The 17,335-nt window shown below is 41.4% G+C and overlaps 1 protein-coding gene across 1 annotated transcript in view; it reads right to left on the bottom strand.

Moving 5' to 3' along the window:
- The window catches only part of tns1b (tensin 1b), a 215,572-nt gene that overhangs the window by 46,355 nt on the left and 151,882 nt on the right, over positions 1 to 17,335 (bottom strand). Inside the window, exons 14-16 of the mRNA XM_070437656.1 lie at positions 11,453 to 11,582; positions 11,215 to 11,280; positions 10,879 to 10,995 (exon numbers count right to left, since the gene is read on the bottom strand). Of these exons, the coding sequence (XP_070293757.1) occupies positions 10,879 to 10,995; positions 11,215 to 11,280; positions 11,453 to 11,582 (313 nt within the window). The remainder of the gene's footprint in view (positions 1 to 10,878; positions 10,996 to 11,214; positions 11,281 to 11,452; positions 11,583 to 17,335) is intronic.

The following is a 17,335-nucleotide window of genomic DNA, read 5'->3' as shown; positions in this document are numbered from 1 at the left end:
TCCAGTGTCTCAACAGAAGACAGTGATGTAATACTAGTACCACTAATGTAAGCCCCGGAGATGGAGAATAAACATTGTAACACTATTCACAAACGCACGCGCACACGAAGCGTTCACGTTTCCACAATAGCAAACTTAAGTAAAGTTCGGGATTAACTGTAAATGGTTGTCATTAGAGAAAATACATTATGCTGTGATAAGATGAGAATTTCTTCCAGCAATGTTTTGGAGAGAAGCACTCTAAGTAACATCTATCTTATTGTGATGTTAAAATGCACTTTCAATTAAGTTTACTTTGATTCGATTTATGAGTTCAGATGTTGCACTATGTACAGCTGGACTAAGTCTCAATCTAATTTTGCCTGATATAAGCATTCAAAAAGTCCAAATTCCACATTCAAAGTTAGATGACTATGTTAACGTTCTACGTCAGCATTCAGTTGAATCATATTTGTCTGAAAACAACCACCGGAGTAAACAAACTTATTTTTTCATTTTAAAGAAATGTGAGACAAAATCGGAATTCAAAAGAAGCTGTCACTCACACAGGCTTGTAAAGACACAAACAGTACGTAGCCTACTAAACCAAAAACTCACTTGTACAAAAACATCACCAAGTAGTTGGCGATTAAGAAGCCCGATGTCAATAAGTAATTCAAAAGTCTGTCAAGTGAGGACAATGTTCCCCATGTCATTCCCCGTAGAACTAAACATGTAGTTCACTACTCACTTGTTTTTGTTGTTGTTGTTTGTACAGGTTTTCTCTACAGTCAAATGTTCAGCCCTTTGATCTGGTAGAACAAGTCCAGTCTTGACCATTGGAGGATGTCAACAGAAGAGAGTGTAACACAACTAACCAACTCCCAGCAGCTCAGTGCCTGTTCATCTGTCTCCACTGAGCAGGATCTAAAACACACACATTCTGCATGCTCTGTCACTCCCCCTATTACGACGCACAGCACAAAGGCCTACACAGGAGTGTGGAGGAGTGTGAGACTGTGTGTACTTGGCGACAGAGGAGATTGTGTTATAATTGGACACACACACACACACACACACACACATCGCCCTCTCACCCTCAACTATTCTAGAAATGTTGTGGGTTGTGCAATAGCCAAATATGGTAGTTGAAGTGACAGTTTGATAGTAAACAAGACTAAGGAATGTTAGAAGACCCCTTGCTGAATCCTACAATGACACACCTTACCTCCATCAATCTCACCCATGTCAAACTACCTCTCACATAAGATCATGAGAACATAGGAAATATCTCTTCATACTGACTGAAAGGAGGATTTAGATTAATCTGTTGATAAGACGGACTATATATTATTTTGATGTTGGGGCTCAAATGAGTCATATGGGCTGCATTCAGTACATAAAAACGTAATAGTACGTTCAATTCAACGAAACCGGTGCTGTACTGAACCACCAGTTGAAAAACGGGGAGGGGTTAGGTTGTGGCTTCAAAATGCCCCTCTGCACGCCCTTAAAACACGTTTCCCGGCACACCCACTGAACAGAGCAAACGTACCTCAAATTCTATTCAAGAACGTACCAGAACGTTTTGGGGAAATGTGACGTTCAGAACAAGTCGTTCCGCAGCATAGCAAAAGTTCAAGCGAACTGAACACACCCGTAATCTCATTTATGTTGAGACATGTTGAGGGTAGGTAGCAACACATCTGCCACGCTGACCTTCAACACTGGAGCTCCCCAGGGGTGCGTGCTCAGTCCCCTCCTGTACTCCCTGTTCACCCATGACTGCATGGCCAGGCACGACTCCAACACCATCATTAAGTTTGCAGACGACACAACAGTGGTAGGCCTGATCACCAACAACGACGAGACAGCGTATAGGGAGGAAGTCAGAGACCTGGCCGGGTGGTGCCAGAATAACAACCTATCCCTCAACGTAACCAAGACTAAGGAGATGATTGTGGACTACAGGAAAAGGAGGACCGAGCACGCCCCTATTCTCATCGACGGGGCTGTAGTGGAGCAGGTTGAGAGCTTCAAGTTCCTTGGTGTACAAGTCAACAACAAACTAACATGGTCCAAACACACCAAGACAGTCGTGAAGAGGGCTCGACAAAGCCTATTCCCCCTGAGGAAACTAAAAAGATTTGGCATGGGTCCTGAGATCCTCAAAAGGTTCTACAGCTGCAACATCGAGAGAATCCTGACTGGTTGCATCACTGCCTGGTACGGAAATTGCTCTGCCTCTGACCGCAAGGCACTACAGAGGGTGGTGCGTACGGCCCAGTACATCACTGAAGCTAAGCTGCATGCCATCCAGGACCTCTACACCAGGCGGTGTCAGAGGAAGGCCCTAAAAATTGTCAAAGACCCCAGCCACCCCAATCATAGACTGTTCTCTCTACTACCGCATGGCAAGCGGTACCGGAGTGCCAAGTCTAGGACAAAAAGGCTTCTCAACAGTTTTCACCCCCAAGCCATAAGGCTCCTGAACAGGTAATGAAATGGGTACCCGGACTATTTGCATTGTGTGCCCCAACCCCTCTTTTTACGCTGCTGCTACTCTCTGGTTATCATATATGCATAGTCACTTTAACTATACCTTCATGTACATACTACCTCAATTGGGCCGACCAACCTGTGCTCCCGCACATTGGCTAACCGGGCTATCGGTATTGTGTCCCGCCACCCACCACCCGCCAACCCCTCTTTTACGCTACTGCTACTCTCTGTTCATCATATATGCATAGTCACTTTAACCATATCTACATGTACATACTACCTCAATCAGCCTGACTAACCGGTGTCTGTATGTAGCCTCGCTACTTTTATAGCCTCGCTACTGTATATAGCCTGTCTTTATACTGTTGTTTTATTTCTTTACCTACCTATTGTTCACCTAATACCTTTTTTTGCACTATTGGTTAGAGCCTGTAAGTAAGCATTTCACTGTAAGGTCTACTACACCTGTTGTATTCGGCGCACGTGACAAAGAAACTTTGATTTGATTTGATTTGACATTTGCCTCCCTTAAATGCCTAGTTACAGGCTAGACGCATAGCATAGCTAGCCGTGGAATTGTTTTTGAGTTGAGTTTCACAGGGTAACATTGATTGCAGTGATTTAAGAGTCATTAAATATATTTTATTTTACCGTACTGGGGTTTGTATTTCAGAGAAAGTATTTTGTAAGAGGTGCTGGTACTCAAGTAGTAGAAAATATTAGGTGATAAACCACTGCTTTGAAGTGACCTGCAGGGTTGAGGCCCTGAAAGGGAAGACACTAGCCTTGAGAACATCTAACAAGAAGAGGAGCAGCTGCTAGCCTGTTGACTGAAGCTCGGGGTCATGTTCAGATAAAAATTTCACAAATAGAGTGGACATGATGCCTTACTCCACACATAGTCAGTGGACATTACTTGATACCCAGCTAGCACATTTGGTTCCTTGGAAGTTGTGGGAACATATGTTTTTGGTTTCCCATTGGTTCTGGGAAGGAAACCATAAGTTTCCTGACCGGTAAACTGAATGTATGGGAAGGTTCATGTTTAGGTTGCAAGGAAGTTCTGAGAACATTTTACTATGGTTCCCTGAAAGTTTTCTTGGGAGGTTTTATTAACATTTTGAGAACGGAAATTTTTGGTTATTTTAAGGTAACGCTCTGAGAGCATGTTTCAATAAGACCTACAGAAAAAGTTATGCTGAAATACTGAAATTCCCACAGAAGAACGTTGTTTCTTAAAAACTTCTTATGGATAGCACCGTTTTTTTCAATTTTTGCCTAAATGACATACCCAAATCTAACTGCCTGTAGCTCAGGCCTTGAAGCAAGGATATGCATATTCTTGGTACCATTTGAAAGGAAGAATGAATGTAGGAGAATATAACACAATAGATCTGATAGAATAAAATACAAAGAAAAAACCAACCAGTCTTTTTCTACCACAATCTTTGAAATGCAAGAGAAAGGTCAGAGTTATAGCCTTCACTCTGGTTGTAATTCCGATGGTGTCCACCGCAGCAGTGTATGTGCCAAGTTTCAGATGGATAAATTGAAAAATGAGTCCCCAGGTACATTTGGGCAAATCGTGAATGAGACATTAGCATTCATATTCCATTTTTCTGCAAGAATATCGTCAAATCGGTATACTTGGATTTTGATTTAGCTTTCCAAGTATAAGTAGCCATATTATAAGGTCAACATTTGCAAAACAACCAGTTTTCATGACTTCAAAACTCTGAATATTCTTATACGTTGTGTCCAAAATGAAAAGGCATGCTGTCGCAAAAGGTTAGCGCCTATATTATGCAACCGAGACAGGGTTTCCAGATACTCCCGTAAAGCCCAGCTCATTGGCTATCTAGCTAGCTTTGTTTGACCCCGATTGGTGCTTATTTGACAAAGATACAATCCTTCAAGTGATGGCCGCCCGCGTCATCAGAGTGGCATGAAGGCGTCGCTCTCTGACTAAATATGGTGTCCTATAGGATATACTACACCCCTAATGAAATAGTGAAGTCTTGTTACCTTCTAGGATCTCTGAGGAATACATACAAACGTGATGTGACTCGTTCAAACAGCGTTTAGGGTGAGATATTCACAGATTTCTTTCTTTGCAAATTGAACGTGCAGGAATACAAAATCAATTGCGCGTGCTATATGGAGATTTTTGGACTTTATCTAACAAAACGACACTTCATGTTATCTCTGGGACCCTTTGGATGATAAATCAGAGCAAGATTTCAGAATGTAAGTACACATTTCACCTTCAGAGGTGAATTTATCAAACCTATCTCGTTGAAAAAAGTGTTTTGTTGTTAGGAGCTCTCCTCAAATAATAGCATGGCATTTTTTCGCAGTAATAGCTACTGTAAATTGGACAGTGCAGTTATATTAACAAGAATTTAAGCTTTCAGACGATATAAGACACTTCTATGTACCGACATTTGTTGTTACTCTAAAATCTGCGATCTTGATATAACGCACTGCATGATTTACAACTATCCTGTTGATGGAACGCCGATCCTCAAGAAGTTTTTCTTAAGGTTCTCTGAATGTTCTGAGAACATGACTAAATAGAAGCATGAGGAACCCTGTAGAAAACGTTATGCTGAAGTACTGGAATTCCCACCTAAGAAACATTCGGTTCTCATAATGTTATGTGTTACCTGGGTATCCTGCACCATTCCCAGAACGTTGTGGGAAGGTTGTTCCGCAAAATAACCATAGGACAACCACGCTCTCACCAATCTCTAAGAAACATATGGTTCTCAGAACGTTATGTGCTAGTTGGGAAGCCTATTCTGTTTAGTACCCTCATGTGTCTATCCCAAGGTTGTGACAACCCTTTACCCCTAGGAAAAGGTTTCGGTCCTGGGGCCCCCCTGGGTGCGCGTTTAGTTTTTTTCCCTAGCACTACACATCTGATTCAAATAATGCCCTCAAAGCCGGTATTTGGAGGATATTATTGGCACGGTTTGCCGACCCTAGATGTACCAATATATCCTCCAAACACCCTGGCTTCGAGTTACCAACATAATCAAATAATGATTGACATATTTTCATTAAAACACGTTATTTTGATGAATTTATTCATACTATCTTCCACAAGATATAGTCCAGACACAAATCTATAGTTGCTAACTAGCCGGCTGGTCGGTCATTCTATCAGTTTGGTTGCCAGAGACGTGACCCAGTTGTTCAGTCTTTTTGTTCTGTATCTATGGACGAAACCCAGTCGTTTGTTCTAATTGTTCCATTGCCATACTGGCTAACAAAGTTATTATCCTTTGTTTGCTAGCTAGCCAACTACTGGCTAACATACAGTCACGTCAAACGGTGCAGACAGAATAACAACAGTATCTGCCTTTGCATTTGTTTTAGCTGTTTTCTAGTGACATTTATTTGGATACATCTATGACAAAGAGCTAATGAAGCGCAAGAAAATGTGCTCTCTCGTCAGGACCCTGTTGTTCAGAGGAGCTAGCCAACATTACAGCTAACACAATAACTTCAAACTGAAGCTGGAAAGACTGCAAACTAGCTGCACTTTATTTTGTTTAACCTTTTTCAATTGACATTTCTTTGTATATATCCATAAAAATGATGCCAGCTGTCTGTCTCTGGCACAGAAATGCTGTCTGCCTAGTCCCGACCTCTACGTTCATTACTATGGGACAGCTGGAGATCGAATTAGGATTTTGAAACAATATTACAAATGTCAGAGAGACATACAGCAAGGTTTATACAAATATCCGCTGTTGAAAAGTAAATGTCAGTCTAAAAGAAATGTGAGATAATGTCTAGATGCTTTTTATAGTGGAGATCAAGTTTATAACTTGCCTGGATGGGCTGATTAGACAGTGAATTGCAGAGTCAGATGGATCAGAGTAAAGAGGCATTTTAACGTCATAGATTTAGCCGGTGGTGATTTATGGAATAGACACCGGCTGGAATGTGCTTTTAACCAGTCAGCATTCAGGATTAGACCCGCCCATTGTATAAGATGTGTACATGCCACAGTATCCCATCTTAGATCATCATATCCTAGGCATCTTATCCGGATTTCTCATAACCGGAATACAAGCTTTTTCAGGTTATTGTAAATGGGATATGTCTATATGAGTCAACTCCAAAAAATAATACTTGAGTATCCCGAATAATAACGGGATATTGGTGTGCATGTAAAACATGGTCAATGAGCTCGTTTTCAATGGCCTACCCTTACACCCATCTCGCAGTGTTAAGTCATAGGTTTGGGGATACAATGGGCAAGACAGATGATGTCTTACATCCTCAGAATGGAATGAATAGTTATTGTGCTGAATGAGTGTGTGTGCGCGTGTGCACGGACAGATGGACACACGCACGCAAATACACACACACGCACGCAAACAACACACACACACACACACACACACACACACACACACACACACACACACACACACACACACACACACACACACACACACACACACACACACACACACACACACACACACACCACACACACACACAACACACACACACACACACACACACACACACACACACACACACACACACACACACAGAAGCTGCAAGAGGAGAGCTGGACCCCTCTTCTATTTCTGTGGCACCTATTTAAAGCTGTAGATGGGTGTGACGGTGTGAGGGGATGGACATTTTATGGCCAGAGTGATAAAAAGATAGTCATGGGCATGACCTCTGCCCTTCCATTTATCCAGAGGACCAAGAAAAGGAACCTGGGAAAACATGTAGGAATGCTACGAGAAAGGCCCAGAAACTGAACAAAAAACTATTTCAGAGCTCAGTACTGAGTTCTCTTGGATGATCAGTAATAATGATCACACACTGAAAAAACAGAAATCTATAGAGAGCCTAGCAGTCTGTCACATGTGTATTCTTGTACCATATGATTCTATATGACTCAGCAGTAATACTGTGACAGGTATTATATCCAAATGTATAATTCAGAGACAAACGACAAGAAAATTTATATCAAACTTGATTGATTAATTGATTGATTGACATATTTGCATCAAGCGATTGGAGAATCACAAATTCTGTCTCCAATAGGCAGTGTGAGATAATATTTTGAAGACTGCTGAAAGAAGACAATAACAACAACCCTACCACACCCACAGGATGCAGCGCTTCCATTTTGGGCCGTGTACAAGTATCAGTTTGGTCAGAGAGTGACCATCACTCCAGGATTAGGAATATCAGGAATGTTATGTTGCCTGTTGCTACACCCCAGAATGTCTCACCCTGGGAATCCTGAAGAGCTGGACGTGTTTAACTATTCTTCTTGGGAATAGTTAAATAGTTAAGTCCCCACAAGAACAGTACAAAAACTAAAATTTGACCAACTGGGGACATTTTGTTGGTTCCCACAAGGTAAAATACTATTTATAGGGTGTTCAGGGTTAAGGTTAGAATTAGTGTTAGTATTAGAATTAGGTTTAGGGTTAGGGTTAGTTTTAGGGTTAGGAGCTAGGCTTAGGTTAGGGTTAAGGTTAGGTTTAAGGTAAGAGTATGGGTTAAGGTTAGGTTTAGGGGTTAGGGAAAATAGGATTTTGAATGGGACTGAATTGTGTGTCCCCACAAGGTTAGCTGTACAAGACTGTGTGTGTGTGCGCGCTCCTGTTGTTTCATAGTCCGCCAGAAACACCAGAGGTGTGTAAATGTAACTGAAGACATATCTAGACATGACTCCATAGCCATGCCTTAGAGTGACTGCCTGTTTACAAGTCTTGTTAAGGTAACAACCTGCCTGCACCTTGGCATAGATTCTGTGAGTCTCTGGAACTCTATCGGAGGGATGCGACACCCTTCTTCCATGAGTAATTCCATCATTCAGTGTTTTGTTGATGATGGTGAAATCCGCTGTCTCAGGTGCCACTCCAGTATCTCCCATAAGTGTTCAATTGGGTTGGCATATGGTAAACATTGTTTTCATGCACATGAGACCATTCAGTGACCACTCATGCCCTGTGGATGGGGGCATTGTCATCCTATGGGGCCATAGCCATGGTAGCCAAAATAATGCCCTGCCCAGCATTTTTATAGATGATCTTAAGCATGATGGGATGTTAATTGCGTAATTAACTAAGGAACCAATATACATTTACTCAAGTGTTTCCTTTATTTTGGCAGTTATCTAATCAATGTCCCGCGAAAGGCAAAGTATAGCAAAAAATAGCCAAGGATTAGAGAGGATAAGACCATCTTATCCACTAGATAAACAGACTCTTGGAACTTGGTTCTGGTCATTGTTTACCAACAGGTAAGATATCTAGATCTCACAAAACTGGAACCTAAAAATAAACCTCAGGTTAGGAGGGGCATTTCTATTTCAACAGAATTTACTGAATTCTGTGGAAGGCAATTACTTCAATAGATGGCTTGCATGACACAAGTCCTCTGTGACCTGCCTAGTGCTGGAGATTAGAGAGATGAACGTGTGTGAATGTCTCTCAATTCTATTAAGGCTTTGATAGAATATCTATTTTCTCCCTCCCCCTTTCTCTCAAGCACACAGCAAACACCAAAGGACACACAGCAGACTACGAAGGAGTAGACACAAACAACCTTTTGTTTTGTGTGTGTGCGTGTGTGAGTGTGTGTGAGTGTCTGTGAATGTGTGACAACAGTACGTCTAGATGCTTGAGATTATAGTGGGGTTGGCTTGTGTGTATGTGTGGCCATACATGCTTGGTTAACTTCTGAATGTCCCTCCTGGTCACTTGAAATGAGAAAGAAACATGGAGTGTGGGGGCGTTAAGAGCCAAAGTCATTAACACCTCCTGGACTCAGACTCAGACCCAACAGGCAGGGGGAGTGGTGTGTGAGTGAGTGTGTGTGTGTTTGTGTCCTGGCTGTAGACAACGTATGCATGTTTTTATGCAAGACCATCAACAATTGATATTAGAGGTCGACCGATTAATCGGCATGGCCGATTAATTAGGGCCGATTTCAAGTTTTCATAACAATCGTCAATCTGCCTTTTTGGACGCCGATTCTGGTCGATTACATTGCAATCCATGAGGAAACTGCGTGGCAGGCAGCGTCAAAAGGACCTTGTGGCTGCAAGGAGACAAGGTAAGTTGCTAGCTAGCATTAAACTTATCTTATAAAAAACAATCAATCTTAACAATCACATGGTTGATGATATTACGAGGTTAACTAGCTTGTCCTGCGTTGCATATAATCAATGCGGTGCCTGTTCATTTATCCTGTTCATTTATCATCGAATCACAGCCTACTTCAACTTCGCCAAACGGGTATTGATTTAACAAAAGCGCATTCGCGAAAAAAGCACAATCGTTGCACAAATGTACCTAACCATAAACATCAATGCCTTTCTTAAAATCAATACACAGAAGTATATATTTTTAAACCTGCATATTTAGTTAAAAGAAATTCATGTTAGCAGGCAATATTAACAAGGGAAATTGTGTCACTTCTCTTACGTTCAGTGCAAGCAGAGTCAGGGTATATGCAACAGTTTGTGCCGCCTGGCTCGTTGCGAACTGTGAACTAATTTGCCAGAATTTTACATAACTATGACATAACATTGAAGGTTGTGCCGTGTAACAGCAATATTTAGACTTATGGATGCCACCAGATCGATAAAATACAGAACGGTTCCGTATTTCACTGAAATAATAAACATTTTGTTTTCAGAATGATACATTTCCGGATTTRACCATATTAATGACCAAAGGCTCGTATTTCTGTGTTTATTATATTATAATTAAGTCTATGATTATACAAATGTTATAGATAAAACTTCTTAACTGGGAATATTGAAGAACTGGGWATATTGAACCACCAGCTTTCATATATTCTCATGTTCTGAGCAAGGAACTTAAAAGTTAGCTTTTTTACATGGCACATATTGCACTCTTACTTTCTTCTCCAACACTGTGTTTTCGCATTATTTAAACCAAATTGACCATGTTTCATTATTTATTTGAGACTAAATAGATTTTATTTATGTATTACATAAAGTTAAAATAAAAGTATTGTATTGTTCAGTATTGTTGTAATTGTCATTATTACAAATATATACATAAAAAAATCAGACGATTAAATCGGTATTGTTTTTTGGTCCTCCAATAATTGGTATCGGTGTTGAAAAATCATAATCGGTCGACCTCTAATTGATATGCAAGACCTTCAACAATTCATATGCAAGAAGGTATCCCGGTTTCATATGTGAAGGTATCCCGGTTTCATATGTGAAGGTATCCTGGTTTGTACAGCAGATAGTTCTGGCCACGCAATATGATTAGTTGAGAGGAGCTGTGGCAACCAAAACCATAGCATGAAAACAGTGTACATCCGGGAAAAGGGAGATCGCCAGTAAGCATGCCAAGTGTTAGTACTCACCATCCATAGTGTCCTCACAATGCTGATTGAAGTTCTCATTGGAGTCCCAGCGGATTAGAGCATCTTGGGTATTGTAGTCCACTGAGACCGTGGGCCCATTCTCCAAATGGTCCATACCTGGGAGAAAAAAAACATTCAAAGAAGAGGTCAAACGTCTTAATTCAGGTGACTTCTTTCTGACAATGAATTACCATAACATACTGTACTTTATCATTGACCAAAGCTATACTCATAACATAAGTTATGTCTGTGAAGTTCAACACATTTATCTTTCTAAATGAGCTTTCATTTGCTTGTAGAAAATGGCGGCCAAAAAAGAGAAGCAGGTATGCTTACCATGGATTTTTTCTGGTCCAAAGGAAAATACAAATTCCACCTTTCCAAAATCCGGGAATCTGTCATCTGGTTTGAGATTTTTTTTAAAGAAAGAAAATGTGTTCATGTTCAAAACAAAGACAAGAGATTTAATCTTATGGATGTAAAAGTTACTGGCAAATATGGTCATCAAATAGGTTTAACAAATATTGTATGCATTATGGTTTGTTTTCTGGACATTTAGGAATGTCTTCTTTACCCTTGAAGGTCTCGTCTAACTCGTCCTTCCCAAAGACAATTCCCAAGTCATGCACAGCGCAGGTATGGAACTGCACCCGGAATATCACATCCCGCTGTGGGCTTCTGAAGTGCTTGTGGTAACATTTCAGCTGGAGGGGACAAGAAGATAAATACTGTATTAAACGAGGCTGGTTTAAGGAACACAGACTTTTTTGGAGTCCCAAAAATAGACATTCTCAAGGCTTTCGTAGATTTCACGGTACTCAAGTGACAAAGATCACCTAGAGACCTTAATTAACTTTCTGTTGAAAACTGACTTCTGAGGGACTTTCACGGTGTTAAGATCACTAGCACAACTGAAAAACACTTGAAGGTGGACTCAATTTAAATTGGAGTTTTGCACATTTGGGACTCCATTCTACCGGGCAAACCATTTTCTTCTGTCAGATGGCATCATTCTAATGTGACAAGCGTCTCCAGGAGCCATATGTCTAGCAAATCGTGGAACCCAGACTGACACTCACTGGCTAGTGGCTACTACGACAAAACATGCTCGATCAGAATAGCAAACTTGTTCCCAGTTAACAGCTTAGTGCTACCATGTTTGAATGACCATTAGTGTAGCTACAGTAGTTTGCCAACTTGCTGATGAAGTTGCATTGCATCAAAGTTATGGGACTGTTCTAAAGAAATCTGCATGTACAGAATCTGACTCTACTTTTTTTCATTATTGGTAAGATTAACTCTGACTCTTTGAGGATGAATGGGGTTCACCTTGGTAACATAATGGTATGACAGCGTATTGTAGCCAGACTACGTTTTTTATCTATAGTGTCTGCGAGTTATCAGACAGATCAGTGCAGACGTTCATCTGACGTAAGACAATGCTGGGCAAACTAAATCCAGAGCAGGACCCAGGTCTGCAAGCTACATGTCATTGTGAAATAACTGTGGATAACATACCAGCTAGATTCACAGCACAATCCTGTTTCAGGGAGTTTGGCAGTGTGCTAGAGAAAGCAGTTTTGTTTTTATATATAGCCCTGTAAATGTATGGCTTGCCTTCCCAAACAAAAGCACTATTATCCAGACCATTGCTATCCACACAAGAGCCTTTTAAAGCCTTGTAAACCCAAACCCTACACAGGAAACTCTTCACTCTCTACACCACTGTGATTCACCCTGGCTACGGGTTGGCCAGAACTTTTACAAGGACCTCACATTTACATGTATACAAGGAATATTTAGCTTTGTGCTTAGCCCAAACGACACACTGCACAAACAACTGTGGCAGAGCTGGGCTTGGAAACTGGAGTAAGCGTACTGAACACCTTTTAGGGTATACAGTAACTCTGAAGAACACTTCCATTTGTCTGTATTGTTTATTTAGCCTCATAACCCTGATAAGATAAGTGTCATGTTCATTAGGCACCAAATGGAAAAAACTGACTGAAATAGGGAGGGACAACAAAGACTTGTCCAATTTGGTTTTCAGTTGCAAAACATTCAAAAACCCTTTCCATTGCATGGCCTAATCAATGCCCATGATTACTTAACTTTTTTTGAGACATTGTTGGCCATAGACAGCCACTGTTCATCATGGAACAACATGCTTTGGTGTAAATGTTACACGTCTAGTCTGGTTAAACCAAACTGAATGCTGCACTCAACAGAAGAGAAGTGAAACCATGATGAGCACAGGGTTCAGTCTGGTTATTGTCCTCGACACATGACGGAAACAGTCACTTCCCTGGACCAGCCTTCCTTCGCTGTAATTAAGGCTATTGGGTTGAGGTTGGAGGAACTAAAAAAAGAGCAGGATTTATTTGCAGAGACAGAAGCAAAACAAACAACTCTAGATGAGGAAAGTGGGGGAACTGAGCCAAATGGCCTGTGGCTTCATGAGATATGTATACCTCCCACTGGGGGTCTATTTAAGGGGGGGTACCATACTAGTGAGCCAAGTTTGAGGAGAAGCAGAAGAAAAACACAATGAAAAACTGATTCCGACTGTCCTTCAAGATGAAATATGTACAGTGCCTTGCAAAAGTATACACCCCCTTGGCATTTTTCCTATAATGTTGCTTTACAACCTGTAATTGAAATTGATTTTTATTTGGATAACGTCATTGACATACACAAAATAGTCCAAATTCGGTGAAGTGAAATGAAAAAAATTACTTTAAAAATATATTAAAAAAAAAAAAAAACAGAAAAGTGATTTGTGCATATGTATTCACCCCTTTGCTAGTAAGCCCCTAAATAAGATCTGGTGTAACCAATTCCCTTCAGAAGTCACATAATTAGTTCAATAAAGTCCACCTGTGTGCAATCTAAGTGTCACATGATCTCAATATATACACCTGTTCTGAAAGGCCCCAGCGTCTGCAACACCACTAAGCAAGGGGCACCACCAAGCAAGCGGCACCATGAAGACCAAGGAGCTCTCCAAACAGGTCATGGACGAAGTTGTGGAGAAGTACAGATCAGGGTTGGGTTATAAAAAAATATCAGAAACTTTGAACATCCCACAGAGCACCATTAAATCCATTATTATAAAATGGAAAGAATATGGCACCACAATAAACCTGCCAAGAGAGGGCCGCCCACCAAAACTCACAGACCAGGCAAGGAGGGCATTAATCAGAGAGGCAACAAAGAGACYAAAGATAACCCTGAAGGAGCTGCAAAGCTCCACAGCGGAGATTGGAGTATCTGTCCATAGGAACACTTTAAGCTGTACACTCCACAGAGCTGGGCTTTACGGAAGAGTGGCCAGAAAAAAGCCATTGTTTAAAGAACAAAATAAGCAAACACCTTTGGTGTTCGCCAAAAAGCATGTGGGAGACTCCCCAATCATATGGAAGAAGGTACTTTGGTCAGATGAGACTAAAATTGAGCTTTTTGGCCATCAAGAAAAACGCTATGTCTGGCACAAACACAACACCTCTCATCACCCCAAGAAATACCATCCCCACAGTGAAGAATGGTGGTGGCAGCATCATGCTGTGGGGATGTTTTTCATAGGCAGGGACTGGGAAACTGGTCAGAATTGAAGGAATGATGGATGCCGCTAAATACAGGGAAATTCTTGAGGGAGACCTGTTTCAGTCTTCCAGAGATTTGAGACTAGGACGGAGGTTTACCTTCCAGCAGGTCAATGACCCTAAGCATACTGCTAAAGCAACACTCGAGTGGTTTAAGGGGAAACATTTAAATKTATTAGAATGGCCAAGTCAAAGCCCAGACCTCAATCCAATTGAGAATCTATGRTATGACTTAAAGAATGCTGTACACCAGCAGAACCCATCCAACTTGAAGGAGTTGGAGCAGTACTGCCCTGAATAATGGGTAAAAATCCCAGTGGCTAGATGTGTCCAGCTTATAGAGACAAACCACAAGAGACTTGCAGCTGTAATTGCTGCAAAAGGTGACTCTACAAAGTATTGACTTTGGAGGGAGGAGGGGGTGAATAGTTATGCACGCTCAAGTTTTCCGTTTTGTCTTATATCTTGTTTGTTTCACAATAAAAAATATTTTGCATCTTCAAAGTGGTAGGCATGTTGTGTGAATCAAAYGATACAAACCCCTAAAAAAATCTATTTTAATTCCAGGTTGTAAGGAAACAAAATAGGAAAAATGCCAAGGAGGGTTAATACTTTTGCAAGCCACTGTACAATACCCCATAATGACCCCATATTTTTTTTATAATTAAAAAAAAATGTAATATCACATTTACATAAGTATTCAGACACTTTACTCAGTACTTTGTTGAAGCAACTTTCGGCAGAGATTACAAATTCAAGTCTTTCTTGTGTTTGATGCTACAAATTTGGCACACCTGTATTTGGGGAGTTTCTCGCATTCTTCTCTGCAGATCCTCTCAAGCTCTGTCAGGTTGGATGGGGAGCGATGCTGCACGGCTATTTTCAGGTCTCTCAGAGATGTTAGATCTGGTTCCAGTCCGGCTCTGGCTGGGCCACTCAAAGACATTCAGAGACTTGTCCATTCCTGCATTGTCTTGGCTGTGTGCTTATGGTCATTGTCCTGTTRGGRGGTGAACCTTCGCCCCAGTCTGAGGTCCTGAATGCTCCGGAGCAGGTTTTCATCAAGGATCTCTCTGTACCTTGCTCAATTAATATTTCCCTCAATCCTGACTAGTCTCCCAGTMCCTGCTGCTGAAAAACATCCCCACAGCATGATGCTGCCACCACCATGCTTCACCGTAGGGATGGTACCAGGTTTCCTCCAGATGTGATGCTTGGCATTCAGGCCAAAGTGTTTCTCATGGTCTGAGAGTCTTAAGGTGCCTTTTGGCAAACTCCAAGCGAGCTGTCATGTGCCTTTTACTGAGSAGTGTCTTCCGTCTGGCCACTCTACCATAAAGGCCTGATTGATGGAGTGCTGCAGAGATGGTTGTCCTTCTGTCAGGTTCTCCCATTTCCACAGAGGAACTCTGGAGCTCTGTCAGAGTGACCATCGGGTTCTTGGTCACCTCCATGACCAAGGCCCTTCTCCTCCGCTTGCTCTTAGGTCTCTCTTTATAAAGTGTTGTGTTGTCTCTCTTCTCGTGATGTGTGTTTTGTCCTATATTTTTATAAAATGTATTTTTATATTTAATCCCAGCCACCGTCCGGGTAGGAGGCCTTTTGCCTTTGGTAGGCSGTCACTGTAAATWAGAATYTGTTCTTAACTGACTTGCCTAGTTAAATAAAGTTGAAAAAAAAAYACAATAAAAAAAAYKATGATAAAGTCCACTGTGTTCTTGGGGACCTTCAATGCTGCAGATATGTTTTGGTACCCTTCCCCAGATCTGTGCCTCGACACAATCCTGTCTCGGAGCTCTACGAACAATTCCTACGACATCATGGCTTGGTTATTGCGCTGACATACTGTTATTTTTATACATTTGTAAACATTTCAAAAAACCTGTTTTTGCTATGTCTTTATGGGGCATTGTGTGTAGATTGATGATAMCTTTTAAAAATGTAATACATTTTAGAATAAGGCTGTAATGTAACAAAATGGGAAACAATCATGGGGTCTAAATACTTCCCGAAGGAACTGTATATATATACTACATAGCCATAAGTATGTGGACACCTGTTCATCGAACATCTCATTCCAAAATCAAGGACATTAATATGAAGTTGGTCCCCCTTTTGCTGMAATAACAGCCTCCGCTCTTCTAGGAAGGCTTTCCACTAGATGTTGGAACATTGCTGCGGGGACTTGCTTCCMTTCAGCCACAAGAGCATTAGTGAGGTCGTGCACAGATGTTGGGCGATTAGGCATGGCTCGCTGTCGGCGTTTCAATTAATTCCAAAGGTGTTCGATGGAGTTGAGGTCAGGGCTCTGTGCAGGCCAGTCAAGTTCTTCCCCACCGATCTCTCGATWAACCATTTCTGTATGGATCTCATTTTGTGCCCAGGGGCATTGTCATGATGAAAGGGGAAAAGGCCTTCTCCAAACTGTAGCCCCAAAGTTTACATTTTACATTTKAGTCATTTAGCAGACTCTCTTATCCAGAGCAACTTACAGTAGTGAGTGCATACATTTTCAAAGTTGGAAGCAGAGAATCGTCTAGAATGTCATTGTATGCTGTAGTGTTAAGATTTCCCATCACTGGAACTAAGGGGCCTAGCCTGAACCATGAAAAACAGCCCCAGACCATTAATTCCTCCTCCACCAAACTTTRCAGTTGGCACTTTGCAWTGGGGCATGTAGTGTTCTCCTAGCATCCGCCAAACCCAGATTTGTCTATTGGTCTGCCAGATGGTGAAGTGTGAAAAGGTGTTTCCACTGCACCTGAGTCCAATAGCGGCGAGCTTTACACCACCCTAGTCTATGCTTGACATTGCGCATGGTGATCTTAGGCTTGTGTAAGGCTGCTCGGCCATGG

Source organism: Salvelinus sp. IW2-2015, linkage group LG36 (assembly GCF_002910315.2).
Source record: "Salvelinus sp. IW2-2015 linkage group LG36, ASM291031v2, whole genome shotgun sequence".
Lineage (NCBI taxonomy): Eukaryota > Metazoa > Chordata > Actinopteri > Salmoniformes > Salmonidae > Salvelinus > Salvelinus sp. IW2-2015.
This window is presented reverse-complemented; position numbering and strand designations above follow the sequence as displayed.